This window comes from Puma concolor, chromosome B2 (genome assembly GCF_028749965.1).
Source record: "Puma concolor isolate L17-30 chromosome B2, mPumCon1.1.hap2, whole genome shotgun sequence".
Classification (NCBI taxonomy): Eukaryota; Metazoa; Chordata; class Mammalia; order Carnivora; family Felidae; genus Puma; species Puma concolor.
The window spans coordinates 38,365,084-38,380,007 of record NC_141671.1 but is presented as its reverse complement, the minus strand read 5'-3'; the positions used below and the strand labels follow the sequence as shown (position 1 = coordinate 38,380,007).

Below are 14,924 nucleotides of genomic sequence, written 5' to 3'. Positions count from 1 at the left end.
CACCTGTCGTCATGCCCAGAGCCACAGCGACACGCACACATGCGCACACACGTGCATGTAGGCTCACTCAGCCTGGTGCAGCAGTGAAACGCACTCTCAGCCAGACTCCAGACCTGATTCCTGGGTCTGCTACCCACTAGCTTGTGGGCTTGGAAAAGGCATGTAGCATCTCTGTGCCTCAGGTTCCTCCTCTATAAAATGAGAGCATAATCAGAGTACTTGCTCATGGGGTAACGCTGTGAGGATGAAATGAGTGTAGGTATGTAAAGTGCTTACAACAGGCCACAGAAGTGCTGCGGGCGCGGGGGAGGGGGGCACAGATCCACCCTGCATCTTACCAGGTGCACGTTCTCCCTGCACACCTCAGGGTGAGGTGGGGGTCCTGAGAGAGCAGAGAAGGAAACAGCCTCCTAGCACTCCTGCTTGGGCTTCATCTGACCTCAGTCCTTTGTTCTGAGGTGATATCCACGCCAGGCCTTCCCAGGTGCCCTAATGTTCCAGTAAGGGGCTGCCCCCTCCAGGAAGACTGCTGGCTTCCCATAGTATGAGGACATTTGCTTTTGGGTTGGTTTCTGCTTGAAGGCCTCTTCAAGGCACAGTGGTTAAGAGCACAAGGCTGGCTTCAAATCCTGGCTCTACCATTTACCACATCATCTGGAGCAAGTGGCTGAAACTTTCTGGGGCCTCAGTTTCCTCAGCTGTACAACAAGCATAACCACAGGGTAATTGTAAAGAGTAAATGAATACTCTGCTATTAAGGCAAGACTTGGCATGTAGGTCGCCAGTACATATTAGCTATCATTATTATGAGAGTCTTTTCTCCCCTTACTGAGACTATGAGCTCCTTGAGGCCAGGGTGCTAGTCTCCTGTTAGCCTCCCTGGTGCTTGGGATAGACAGGTAGTGATGGGGGCGCATTAGGTAGCCCTCCGAGCAGAGTGCCCCCTGCAGGCTCTGTAGGTCCCTGCACTCCAATGACTCTCGCACCCACCCAGACACACCTTTCCTGGTGCAGGGTCCGCTGCAGGCAAGAGTGATCTAGGGAGGGAAGCCCACTGGGGAGGGACAACCCCAGCAGCACCCTGATGACTAATCCCATCTGTGTTCATGTGACCAGTGAGCCTCTGAAGAGTCAGGAGGTAGCCAGGTACCACTACCAGGTATGGGGCACCTACAAACACACATCATACGTACATACATACACACATACACATACCCAGAGTAGTGATGCCTCTGGGTAACCCCCAACCCTAAGTCTGTTCCTACCCAGCTCCTTTCCTGACTACTGGATGGAGGGGGCTTACATTTCTCTCTTAAGTCAGGGGCTGAAACCCCACACTCTACCCTCCCCCTGTCACATGCCAGCATAGGCCCTAGCCTAGGTTACACCTGACACCCCCTACTGTACCCCCCAGAGGAAAGACAGGGAACCCACCCATTAGGAGGCCTAAAGATCTTCTGGGGTGGGGACGGCTGTGCCTCGGCAGAAAGGCAGCAGTGTGCACCCTGCTCCAACTCCACCCCCCTGCCCCCCAGCCTCCTGGACACAGGGAAAAGGAGAGAGGACTTACCACTGCTGGCCCAGGGCAGGTACCAGGGGCAGCTGACATTCACGAAGGAGCCCGGCAGCCCGTCTGGCCAGCAGGCATACTCATCGAAGGTCCGATTGCAAAACAGGCCTGGGTGCAAGAGGAACAGTCTCTGAGTCCCCACCTGGCCTGCCAGTGGCACATCCCCTCCACTGCCACCGTGGAGGCTGGCAGGGCAGAATCCCTGCACTCGGCTAACCTCTGCTGAGCACTCGCTGTATGCCAAGCACTGTCCCCACCCAGCAGGTACCAGGCCAGGGGACTCAGCCACTTGTCAGCAGTGGAACTTTGAGCAAGTTACTTAATGTCTATTTTCTCACCTGTAAAATGGGACTAATCCTGAGCCCACAGGGCCTTTTGGAGACAAATACTGTGTTATATAGATACTTGAGCATGGTAGTTAAGTGCTCAATAAATCCCTATGGGCCATTCTTTTTTTTTTTTTTTTTTTTGGAATTTTCAGTGGACCCATGATTTATTCAGACTCCCTATGGAGGCAGTATTCAAACAAGGGAAAGACTGTGATTATACACTTGCTGAGATCAAAATGGAAGACCACCTCAGTGTGAAAATAAATTGCAACGCAAACATCTAAGAAGAGTGCCTATAGGCCTATTCTTAAAGTATACATCATAGATGAGGGGGGAACGGTAGCTCATGAGGCTCGAATAACCCTCTACGGCCGCTGTGCTGTGATTGCAGGGTCCAGCCAGCTCCAATCTTCTGCTCTTTAGACCACCCCATAAACTCCTCTGAAACATTTATTCCTACAAATATGTTGGTTGGACCTCCAGCCCCAGCACAGGCCAGAAGTGCTAAGGAGGACACAGAATGGAAAGGCCAGGTCCCTGCTCCCAAGAGGCTCGAGCTGGAGAAAAGGGGAATAAGGTGGCACCCCCAGGTATCGGGCAGGTGTGGCATCCTAGAGAGGCAGATGATGCCCAACCATAGCTTGGGGGTGGGGAGCGCCTTCAAAGTCTCCAGGGGATTGGTTGGGTGAGGGTCCCACCTGGACTCACCTGTGGCTGGGGGTGGAGCCTCAGTCAGGAAGCGTTGGCACTGGTGTCGGTATTCTCGCCATTTCTGCACTGTCTCTGAGAGGGACACAGTGGCACCCTGTGGGGGGGAGGGGAGAAATGGAGGCCCCTTGGGTCCAGCCAACCTCTGTTTTTCCCCCTGCCCCCACACCCCCCCTTTTTTTTTTTCATCTCCAGAGAACTGTAGAGCCTGAAACTCCACCAGGCATTGGCTATCTCCGAAAGGGGGAGAAAGTCACTACCACAGAGGCACTCTGGTGGATCTTTTCACATTTTTATCCCCAAGTAGACAGATGTGTAGCTTGATGTGTATTAAGTGGCCAGCACATGTCTACTGAAATGATGATTTGGGGGGCTGAGTGGGTGAAGGGGGAGTGTGCCGCATTCTGACCTCACCTAAGAGGCAGAGTTCCTGAGGGACCACGGCTTTGTGACTGCCATGGACTCCTTTCCCAGTGCCCAGTCAGCCTGCCTGCAAGGTTCTTGCACTTTCAACCATTCTAGAAGGGCCATGCCAGCCCAGAGTGGGAGAGAGACTCAGTCGAAGTCACACAGCACCCCAAGGAGCAGAGCTAAGGCTAGGACTCTGGCTCCCCCAGATCAGTGACTGTGATGGTGTATTGGGAGGCATGTGGTGTGGTGGGATTCAATACTACAGATCATTGAAATAGGCCATCATGTCATCCGGGGGGGCTGACACACCACCCACTGTCCCTTTTTCTAGCATAATGTTAGAGATAAAATATGCAGCCCAGCTTCTATCACCTGAAGCAGTCCTGAGGACATGGGATCAGAAAAGTTCCAGAACAGGGAGATTTGGCTTACAATGGGAGAGGTCCCCCTATCTGTGAGTAAGGGGATATGAACCTCCATTTTTAGATAAGGTAACCAAACAGATTTTTTAGCACAGAGACCCAAACGGACCCACCCATGTGAGAAATGTCCCTTCTGAACATTTTCGTGCACTTCCTGTAGATATATCTTGGGATTGTGATTCTTTTTTATTTGTATTTTTTCCTCAACAGGCTCCAAATGACAAATACTCCTCATTTAGAGTCTGCAGAGGCCAAGATGACCAGGGAGCCCCTTGCATAAAATGTAGAGCCTATACATAATTTAAAACAAAAGTTCACTTTTTTGAAATCACAAAAATACACTCGGGTGCTAAAATTAAAATAGCTTCTTTTGGGGCGCCTGGGTGGCTCAGTCGGTTAAGCGTCCAACTTCGGCTCAGGTCATGATCTCACGGTCCGTGAGTTTGAGCCCCGCGTCGGGCTCTGTGCTGACAGCTCAGAGCCTGGAGCCTGTTTCAGGTTCTGTGTTTCCCTCTCTCTGACCCTCCCCCGTTCATGCTCTGTCTCTCTGTCTCAAAAATAAATAAAGGTTAAAAAAATAATAATAATAAATAAAAATAAAATAGCTTCTTTTGGGCAGTTTGCACCCTGGACTTGGTGCTGCCCTAAGCACATGCTGGATGTGGTTTTGGGTAATCCTGCCCTGGTTTAAGCTGAGTCCTGGTTTATAGGACACCTCCCACAAAGACACAGGTTGTCCTGTGCTCATCCCTGCCCACAAGGGAAGCGCCAGGAAGGGGCCCAAGCTTGCTTGAGCCCCAGCACATTCTCCAAGTAAGTGTGCCCAGGCCACAGGTGGCACCACCTGAAGGAGTTCTTCTGAGGGCAAAGGTCAAGTATATTTGTTTGAAAAACAAATAAAAGAACAAGGAATAAAACACAACAGCAGTTAAGGCAGGGTCTTGATTTTGGCTACAAAAGACAGGTCAGCAGAATTTTTCACTAGAGCCAGTCCTGGTGGATCAACCCCAATCCCCAGCCCACCCCTTTTCCTTCTACCCCCCACCCCCACCCCCTAATGCAGCAGCTGGCGGTAAAAGGGCAGAGAGGCTGGGGAGAAATTCTCCTTGATCACTCTTTCTAGAAGGAAAGCAGGCAGAAAGCAAGGTCACAGCTGGGAACTAGGGCAGAAGGTGTGTCTGGGGCAGGGAGGGAGAACAGGGAAGCCCATGGAAACTAAAAGTCTTGGAGTGGGGATTGGAGTGGGGTTAAAGGCTAAGGACAGCACCATGAAGGCCAGCTTGGCCACCAACACTCCAGGGAGGTTCAAAACAGAAGCAGCCCTGTCACCTGCTCTGAGGAGAGCTTCAGATATAAAACTATCTTAGACAAGGACTCCCTGGGGCAGGATTGTCTGCCCCCTCAGACTGGGGCTCCCTGAGGCAAGGCTGTGTCTCCTCCCTTAGACTGGGGCTCCCTGAGGGCAGGGCTATGTCTCCCCTCAGACTGTTGCTCCCTGAGGCAGGGCTGTCTGCCCCCTCACACTGGGGCTCCCTGAGGACAGTGCTGTGTCTCCCCTAAGATAGAGAGCTTCCTGACTTCTTCCTGAACCAGCTCAGGGTCTCCAACATACTGCTTACTGTACAGCCCTGCCCTCCAACCTCCTACATAAACAGCATGAACTACTGGGACCTCTGGTCTCTCCCCGACCAAGTGTTTATGGAAGCCATATTGTGCCAGACTCTGGGAGGTGGTGGGGATGAGAAACGTGGGAAACACAAAGAGGAAAGACAGGGCCCTGACCTGAGAGAGTTCCCATGCTATTTGGGGGGTGGTGTCAAGGGCTGGGCAGCACAGAACAGAGAAGGCAGGGGTGAGAGTGTTCAGAGGGTGGTTTGGCCCAGGCTCAGTGTAGACTCAGCTTTGGGGGACAGGCTGGGCTAGCAAGGGTGGAGGGTGGGCGTTTCAGCAGGAGGGCCCAGCAGGTACAAAGATGCAGAGGTGGGGATGTTGATGCTCCTGCCAGCAGAGAAAGGAATTTCTGGGCGAGGGAGAGAGCAGTGGCCAGGACTCGGACAGACATGAGGCTCTGGTCTGGGACAAGGCTGATGACGTCCAGTAAGCAGGGCCCAGGTGCTCCGGTGAACACAGTAACACAGTGGAGGGTGAATAACCCTGGCTTTGGGCTTAGATCCAGGCCTGACCCTGGCTCCCCCATAAATTAAGTTTGTTACCTTGCCCAAGAATCTTAACTTCTAGCCTCAGCCCGTACATGTGCAAAATGGGAATAATAATAGTCCCTACCTACCCCCTGCCCAGGATTGTTGTGGGGATTAAGTGAGTTTATGCTTAGAATGGCCCCTGGCACATGGAAAATGGGGAGTCCATGCAGTCCTTCTCACGATTTCTGCTGTTTACAGGAGAAGGGGGAGGGCAGAGTGGATGGGGCAGCGTGGCTTCCTGGGGAGTCTGGGCGCTACCTCTCCCTCACTTCCAGGATCAACAAAGTCCCAGGAGGAAACGGACATATTTTCATGCCAAGGCCCCATCATTCTGCATCGTCCAGTGGCAAACCCAAGTGGGGATGCTCGGGATTCCATGCCCCTGGGCAGGGAACTGTGAGGAGGGGCAGGCCCTGTCCACCAGCCCCTAGCCCCGGTTCATCCTCCCCTGGCACGAGTCCCTGCTCCAAGCCTGATGAGGTGGGGCTGTGGGTGCTGGGTACTGGGAAGGACCCAGTTGTAGATGCTCCTGCCTCACAGGGCAGCAGACCAGGCCCACAAGAGGGCAGCAGTGGTGGGCTAAGGTGCCAGAGTGAGGGCAGGATGGAAGTTTTAGAATCAGGACTTACCAGGTTTTATGAGATCTCTCTGAAGGGGATGGAGAGATAAAACGGAGACAATGCGCAGGTGGGAATTATAATAAGGAGGGGCATCTCTCAGATGCAGGAGTTTGGGGAGGAAGCAGGAGGTGAGAAAGAGGACGCCAAGAGGGAGTGGTGTGCAGGAAAGTGCAAGTCCTGGGTTCAAATCCCAGTTCAATCTGTTAATGTGGGATTGATAAGATGCACTTTAATCCTTTGGGGCCTCAGTTTCCTCATCTGTACAACAGGCATATTATTCTTCTCAAATAGTTACTGTACTGGGGCGCCTGAGTGGCTCAGTCGGTTAAGCATCTGACTCTTGATTTCAGCTCAGGTCCTGATCTCATGGTTCCTGAGATCAAGCCCCATGTTGGGGTCTGCGCTGAGCATGGAGCCTGCTTGGGATTCTCTCTCTCCCCATCTGCCCCTCTCTCCCACTCACACACACACTCTCTCTCTCTCTCTCAAAATAAATAAACTTAGAAAAAAAGAGTTACTGTACAGATCCAGCAACATAAAGTAGATGAACACCTTTATGAATCATCAAGCCCTGTACAAATGGGCAGTCTTAGAAGGAAGAGGAGACAGGAAAGGACATATTTGGCATGGATGCTCCCAAGGTGACAGGCTTTCCAACACCCTGGGAAGGTACTCCCTCTCCAAAGACTAGCTCCTAACTGAAAAATTCCTCCTACACTTTTCTTAGTGTGAATACATCTCTTCCTTTTCTGGAAGCCCTTTTGATTGAAGGAAGGGGGAAAGAGACCTTGGCCTCCCTGGGCCACCGAGGTGGGAAAAATGGGAGAGGATTCCAAAGGAGAAAGAGAACTCCAAAGACGAACTCTGGGGCCTCCTAGCTGACGCAGCCCTTATCTTCCCCAGCAGCTCCTCCCCAGACCCCCAGACCCCTCCCTCTCTGCCCTCCTCCCAGAGCCCACAACATCACCCTGGCCCCAGTGCCCTGGAAGGGTGGGGCTGCCAGACCCCTGGCTCTTTGACCCCCCATTAGTTTTTTCTTAAGGGCTCCAGACATGTGAGCAGAAGGGCAAGGCAAAGAAAACTGACACACGTTGTCATATGCACAGGAACCTTCACATGGGTGTCCTGTCATCCACATTATCAAACTCATCGTCGAGCACATGCTTACATACCAAGACATGACAGTCTCACTCTCTCTCTCTCTCTCTCTCTCTCTCTCTCACACACACACACACACACACACACACACACAGTCAGGTACACACTCACATGCTGAGACATCACCCCCACCACCGTGTGCGCGCACACACACACACACACACACACACACACACACACACACTCCTCGACTGACATATGCTCAATTCACACTGTCACATACATGCATACAGGGAAACAGCCACACATTCTGTCACAAGCATGCTATCTCTCACCCACACGCTGGCACAGACTGGCAGAACCCATTCACACACAAAAATGTCTCTCTCTCTCACACACACACAAACCTCCCCATAGACACAGTATCATACATGGGTTTGCAAACACATATACGCTGCCAGACACACAATTACATGCTGAGACGTTTCACACACCAGTGGCTCCCACACCAGCAGACTGCCACACGCAGGATCACGCACAAATACACAGAGAAACAGGGGTTCATACAACCCACACCCTTCTCCTCCTGGACTCTCTCTGTGTTCCTCTATCTCTACCTCTGTATCTCTGTGTCTCTCTATCACACACACACACACACACACACACACACACACACACGCAGAGGAATCTGCCTAGGGCCAGGCTGCAGCTAAGGAAGGGCCTGTTTTTGCTCAGAGAAAGGGACTGGAGGGCAGGATGTGGTTTCTTGGTTGCTCCTGTCCCGGGGCCCCCACCCGGGATCCGGGTCTGGGAGGGAGCCCAGCTCAGAACAAAGTCCACGCTGACCGCTGTGCACCCTGGACTCCCTCCGCCCTTCACTAGAGTACAGAGGCGCAGGCCTCCAACAGCCCCTCTCCAAGCCCTGTTCTGCCCTGAAGAAGGCTTCCAGATTCTGGAGGACAAAGGGGTCAGTTCCCCCATGTGCCTCAAGTTGCCATTTCAGGGTTCCGGGGTCTCAATCCTCTCCATGACTTTATGTGGTAGAGCTTGTGATCCCCGTTTACAGGTGAAGAAACTGAGGTTTGGGATGGTGAAGGGTGCTACCCAAGATCACCAGCTAATAGCAGACCTGATATTTGAACCTAGTTTTCTCTGGTTCTAATTTTGGGTGTCCAAGTCTTGCCTGTCTCCTCATAGACCAGGTTCCTCACAGGGATGGTGGGGAGGTAAGGAATAGGGGAAAGGGGTCTGGTCCTTTCCAGGAACAATGAAGCAGTGGCCTGGGTCCCTTTCTTTAGAGGTCGATTTGGCCACTACCACCTGCCCCCCTCCCGACCCCGGCTGCTGGCCAGACCAGAGAGTGGACAGCTCACTCTGTATTCTTCCTTCAGCCCCACCTGGGAAGGCAGGTATTAGGTACCAGCCCAGCCCCACACCCCTTTCTCCTCTCTGAATGACCCCTTCCTGAATGACTGGGTCATCTTACACAGGAACTTCCCTTTTCTGAGCTTTTTCCCCCATCAGTGACATAGAGGGAGTAACTCTGGCATTGCCGACCTCATGAACAGAAAATAGAATGCAAAATTCACTCATTTTTAGAGTCATCTACATGGGCATGGGGTTGTACCACAATGACTGCAGACTAACGTCAAAGCCCTTTTGCTCAGCTCTCTGTGGTGGCCAGAGATGCTCAGTGCCCCCCAATAACAGAATCCCCAGAAAGCTCCACCCTCTCTGTTCAGAGCCTGGCTCATCCTGCCCGTTTCTGCCCTTCCAAGCCCAGGGCTGAGGAGTCAGGGGATCAGAGCAAGTCCAAGGAGCCCAATTCTTCTGGGAAAAAGAACTTTGGGGAGAAGCCAGGCAGCCTCCAAAACCTCTCCATCTCCCTGAATCCAAACCAGGTCTGCAAACTCGGCCTGGAACAGGACAGAGGCAGACAGCAGGGCCTTCCACCTCCACCCAGCGCAGCCCCAAGGCGGTAAAGGTGAGAGCCAGGCAGTAATGCTAATGCGTCTGCAGTCTTGGCTCCTGAAAGATCCCAAGTACACCAGAGAAGTCAAGACCTGGCTGAGGGACTTTGGGGAAGGTTCTGGGGCAGTAGGGGGCAGACAGGGGTGTCTCCTGTGGCTAGGGTCAGTAGCTGGGCTGGAGGACAGGGAAAGGAAGGGAATGAGTCCAGAAAGGAATTGGAAGGGGGGTGCTGAAAAATGGGCTGGCACTTAGCTAGGGGGCAATCTGTCCATATCTGGATTCTCAGCCAGGGTGGAGTCAGCCTTCACCAAGGCCATGCCCCCTCATCCTGCCCCCTCCTGTGCTGGGACAAATTCCAAGGCCTGTACAGGTCCACTCCCCAAAGCTCTCAGTTCTTTAGGTCTGGGGGTAGGAACAAGAGGTGGCTCCCTTGACACCAGTCAGGCCACCCAAGCCTGCACCTCCTCTCTGCTCTAGCAACCTCACAGCACCTTTGGACATCTCCCCACTCCACAAACAGGCCGACGACACCCCCCAGCCCAGGAGCCCAGAGGCAGGAAAGGCAAGAAGGACAGTGAGGGCTGCAGAGAAGGACTGTGGAGGTCCATCTGTGGTCTGCTCGCCAGTAGCATCCAGGGGGCCAAGGTGTCTCTGTGTGTCCCAGTGCACATCCCGGTATATGTTGTCACCCAGAGAAGTCAGAATGGGGGGTCAGACAAGTGTGTGAGGGGGACACGGCCGCGTCCACAGGAGCAGGGAGCCTCCTATGTGTTTGCCGCAGGGCCTGGGGTGGGAGGAGGGCACTCAAGTTCCACCTGGGAGGTCAGGAAGAAGGACAACTAGCTGCCTCCGCAGGGCCCCTGGGGCTATGAGTCAAAAGCTGTGCCGGGGGTGCTGCTGAGGGGGTGATGGAACTGGGTGTCCACACCCTGACCCTCTCCGTCTTCCCCTAGCCTTCTCGCAGGGTGTGTGAGGAGCGAGCAGGGTGGGCTGGGGGCAGGCACCGCGGGGAGGGGTCAGAGGCGTGGTGGGAGAGGTGAGGTCAGGGGAGGGGACGAGTCGGGGCGTAACCCGGAGGCGGGCAAGGGTCTCCGAGGAGAAGGAGTTGGGAAAGTGGTCTGGGGAGATGCGGCGCAGAAGTCAGCGCAGGGCGGCCGCGGGGCAGCTGGGGGCCTGGTGGAGGGCGGGGGCGGCGAGGAAGCGAGATCCGCGGGGTTGGTACCGTCAGCCGCCGTCCAAGCCCCCACCTCGGGCCGCCGTCCGAGCCCCCTTCCAGCCCCCGGGGCGCCCAAATCTCCAGTCCCTGCTCCACCCCCGGGGCTTCGGTTCCCACCGCCTGCGGTCGCGGAGTTTCGCTCAAGTCCCGGCTGCTCCTGCCCGGACCGGCTCCCGCAGCGCGCAGGGCCCCCTGCCTCCCCGCCTTCCCCCGGGGAACGCGGGTCTCACCTGGGGGCGGGGGCCGGCCCTGCCCACCGCCCCGAGCAGCAGCAGGGCCAGGCAGAGCGGGCTGGGGGCGCCGGCCATGGCGGGGGGGGGGGGGGGCGCTCAGGACCGGGCCATCGCTGCCACCTGCGGAACCGCGCGCGGCGACTGATCCCGGGCGGCCCGCGGCGCCGGGGGAGGAGCCGGCGCGGGGCCGCCCCGCCCGCGGGAGGGGCCGACGGGGTCCCGCGTCTTCCGCCCCGGCCGCCCCGGCCCCCTCCCCGGCCCGGCCCCGCCGCGTGCGCCAGTCCGTCCCGGGCCGGGGGCACCGGGCGCTGCGCTCCTGGCGAGCGCCGCTCGGGCAGAGGTTAGCGCGGGAGCCGGCCACCAGCCCGCCCCCCACCCCCGCGCCCCGGATTCCCCGGGCTGTGGAAAGCCAGGCCACCCCCCACCTATTCAGGATACCCCAGAGGAAACTGAGGCCGGAGGGGCACGTAGGACTTGTCCAAGGTCACCCGACCCGTCGGACCCCTCCCGTAAAGTGTAACCCCAAGAGCTGTGAGTGACTAGTATAAGATACAGCCACCCGGCGGGGTTACCCCCTCCCCAGGTCCTCTCCTCATTTCCAAGTTCAGTCCGGAAGATCGCCCCGGGAGAACTGAGGTTGAGTGAGGAGCGGGGAGGGGAAGACAAATAGATCAGTGGAGCCTCGAGGCAGAGGGTCTAGAGATTTTCCCCACTCCTGCAGCCTCCACAGTCCTTGCTCTGAGTCACTAGGCCCTTAGAACCGTGTGTCCGTATGCCAACGTGGGCCCGTCGCTATTTCCTGCGTCTCCTGGATCTTTGTCTTCGGCTTTGTAGGGACTCTATTTTACCTGCCTTCGTGTCCACCGCTCCCCGCCTCGACCCCCCAAACACAGTGCGGGCAGGGGGTGGGGGCGGTGGTGCACAGGCCACCCTCAGATTCCCTTCTAACGGCCAGGCTGTGGGAGGGGGTGCTAAAATGCACTGACTTTACTTCCCTAATAAACAGTGGGAGTGGGAAGAAGGGATTACTCCAGCTCTAAAACAACTTTGACGTCACTGTTGGGAAGGGGGGAGGGGGCGGGTGGCTGCAGCACGCAGTCCTGGAGCCGCCATAGGGCATGTCTGGATCACTCCAAAGGGAAACAGAGTCTGTGAGAGTAACTGCTCCTCAAGGGGGGAACAAAACTTCTCCAAGCCCTGAGGGGAACTGGAAGGGGTGGAGAGGAGTGGGGAGGTGGGAGGAGACAGCCAGCAGGAGGAGTCAGGGGCTCCCTTTCGGCGGCAAGACGGACCCTCCTCTCCAGCCAGCCTCACCTCCTCTACCTGGGAGTCTTGTATTTCCTTCCCCGCCCAGAAGTCAGTCTACAGTCACCTTCCTCGCGCCACATAAGACTATTAGCATGTTCAGGGGCCCCTGGGTGGCTCAGTCTGTTAACGGTCTGAGTCTTGGTTTCGGCTCAGGTCACCATCTCCTGGTTTGTGAGTTCAAGCCCCCAGCCAGGCTCCTTGATGACAGCGCAGGGCCTGCTTGGGATTCTCTTCCCCACCCCCCACCTGTCAAAAATAAATAAACAAACAACAACAACAAAAGGTTATTAGCCAGTTCAGCTGCACCTGACAGGAAACCCCAAACAACAATGGTGTAACCAAGGGCTTTCGTATAAAACAAGGCCAGTGGTTCAGCCTTGGACTGGAGCAGTCGCTCCCTGATCATTAGGGCTTCCCCTGTTCTACTAGCTTCTACCATTCGCATGGCCCAAGCCTTCCACCAAAGGATCCAAGGAGGCTGCCCCAGCTGTCGTCATGACATCCAAATTCCAGCCAGCAGGAAGGGGGAAAGGGAAGAGGAGGGGTGCGCCTCTAAGGGTAAGGACAGGTCCTGAAAGTGGCAGTTGTCGGTTCTGCACCCATTGGTCAGAACTTAGGCGCGTAGGCACTCCTAACTGTAAAGGAGGCTGGGAAAAGTTCCCTTTATTCCAGCCAGCCGCTGGCAAGGTTAAATATTGGGGGTTTTATTACCCTTCTAGAAGGCAAAATTAGATATAGATTTGTAGATGATATGGACATCAATATAGATATAGGGAACAATTTGCAAGCTTGGGTGTTGGGGAAAAGAGGAGGGAGGAGGAGAAGAGGCTAGAGGAAGTATTCAGACAGAACTGGGCCTTGGCCATGAATTTATCCGCCTCCAAATTACATTTATTCAATAAATATCTATTGAACACCTTGCTATGTGCCAGACCCTGAACTAGGTCCCGGGGAGAATGTGGCAATGCTGCCCCTACCCTCAGGAAGATTATATTCCGTGCAGGTGAGAGACATTAAACAAATAATTATCGGAGCCATTTCTATTACAATCACAATTGTGATCCATACCGCTGTGAAACGCAGATGTGGTGGGAAGTCCTGTGGTCACTACTGAAAAGACCACTTTCTTTCTGCCAGCGGGCTTTCTCTGACTGGGAGGAGATTTTTGTGTTCAGCCAGTACAGGCTGGGCACCCCTAGGAGCTGCTCTCAAGCATGGACAGACAGAGGTGGATGGATAACCACCCCAGCTCCTACCCCAGCTCTGAGGATGGGTGCCAGTCTCTCCGAGATCCCAGGGCAATGCGGCCCCAGCCTCCCACTGATTCCTTCCCTGGCCTGGCCTGCTTTTCAGCAGTAGGGGACTAGTGCTTCCTAAAAATAAACTCCTTGTCCTCAAATCTTCATCCCCAGGTCTGCTTCTGGTAGAGTTCAACTGAAGTCACTGGACATATGAGAGCATCGAGGGACGGAGGTGGCCCCCTGAGCCCAGAGGCATTTGGGTGGTAGATTCCTCAACCTCTCCTGGAGGTCCAAAACCCCTGAGTTTTTTCCGACGCTACCTCTCCTCTCAGCACATCCCCCCCCCCCCCCCACCGGGTTGTGATGGCCTCCTTCTCACTAGGTGGGGCTCCCAGAGGGTGAACATTCTGTAGTGCAGCACCGGCTGGCCTAGTGAATGCTCAGTGTTCACAGACCCTTCCTGGTTCTGTCTCTGGGTATGATGGATGATACTGGGCACCATGCCCTAGGTCTTCTGTGGAAGTGCCTGCAGCGGCTGGAAGGTTGTATATCAGATGTTTGGGAGGATTTGTTTTCCCAACTTGTAAGTGAGTAAGGGTCAGAGTAGGTCCAAGGTCTGATTGCCTTGCTTTGCTTTGCTCTTTTCTTTTCTCTTCTTTTATTTTCCTTTCTTTTCTCTTCTCTTCTCTTTTTTTTTTAAAATTTTTTTTTCAACGTTTTTTATTTATTTTTGGGACAGAGAGAGACAGAGCATGAACGGGGGAGGGGCAGAGAGAGAGGGAGACACAGAATCGGAAACAGGCTCCAGGCTCCGAGCCATCAGCCCAGAGCCTGACGCGGGGCTCGAACTCACGGACCGCGAGATCGTGACCTGGCTGAAGTCGGACGCTTAACCGACTGCGCCACCCAGGCGCCCCAGTTCTCTTCTTTTTTTTAAACAAGTTAACACCTTTCCCTCCTCCTTATCCTGACTCCAGAGGGTTCCCTTTCTCAAACCCTTATCTAACCTCATCCCTGAGCCCATCCGTTCGTTACCTATCATCTAGCACCAGGTCCTCCAAACTCATAGCATCTAAGAAGCCTACTTGGGACTGCCCCCAGTTTGTGTCCTGACTGGACCTCTTGCATGTGCTTCCTCCCACCTCTCTGCCTTTACACTCAGTCCCCTCTGTCTGAAGTGTCCTCACTTACCTCGCCTGCCTGAACTCCTACTCATGCTTCAGGACCCCGCTCAGGCAGCCCCCTCTCTATGCACTGTCTTCTCAGCTCTGCCCCTCAATGCTACTTCAAGACAGCACAGGCACTCTTGTCAGCAGCAGGAGCCCTGGAAGTTTCCCCTAAGCTTAGTTCTCCTTCAGAGTTCCCCAACTTCTGCCCACCCTCAGAGCCTCAGTGAAGAAGTCACCCCCACCTGGAACTTTCCTTAACCCCCCACCCCCAGTTCCTCGGGACCCCAGTCCCTTGTGTTTATGGCCATCTGGGTACTCTGGAACCCCCTTGAATGTTTGCTGGTTAATTTCTCAGTTTCCTCATGGACCCTGAGTCCCTTAAGGGCAGGGACCTTGTTTTACTCCTCTGTAAGCCCTCAGCACCCAG

At 54.8% G+C, this 14,924-nt stretch overlaps 1 protein-coding gene across 1 annotated transcript in view; it reads right to left on the bottom strand.

Moving 5' to 3' along the window:
- The window catches only part of GLP1R (glucagon like peptide 1 receptor), a 33,752-nt gene extending 22,785 nt beyond the window's left edge, over window positions 1–10,967 (bottom strand). Inside the window, exons 1-3 of the mRNA XM_086706758.1 lie at window positions 10,777–10,967; window positions 2,608–2,704; window positions 1,571–1,678 (exon numbers count right to left, since the gene is read on the bottom strand). Of these exons, the coding sequence (XP_086562884.1) occupies window positions 1,571–1,678; window positions 2,608–2,704; window positions 10,777–10,854 (283 nt within the window). The 5' untranslated portion in view covers window positions 10,855–10,967. The remainder of the gene's footprint in view (window positions 1–1,570; window positions 1,679–2,607; window positions 2,705–10,776) is intronic.
- Between the last annotated feature and the right edge of the window lie 3,957 nt (window positions 10,968–14,924).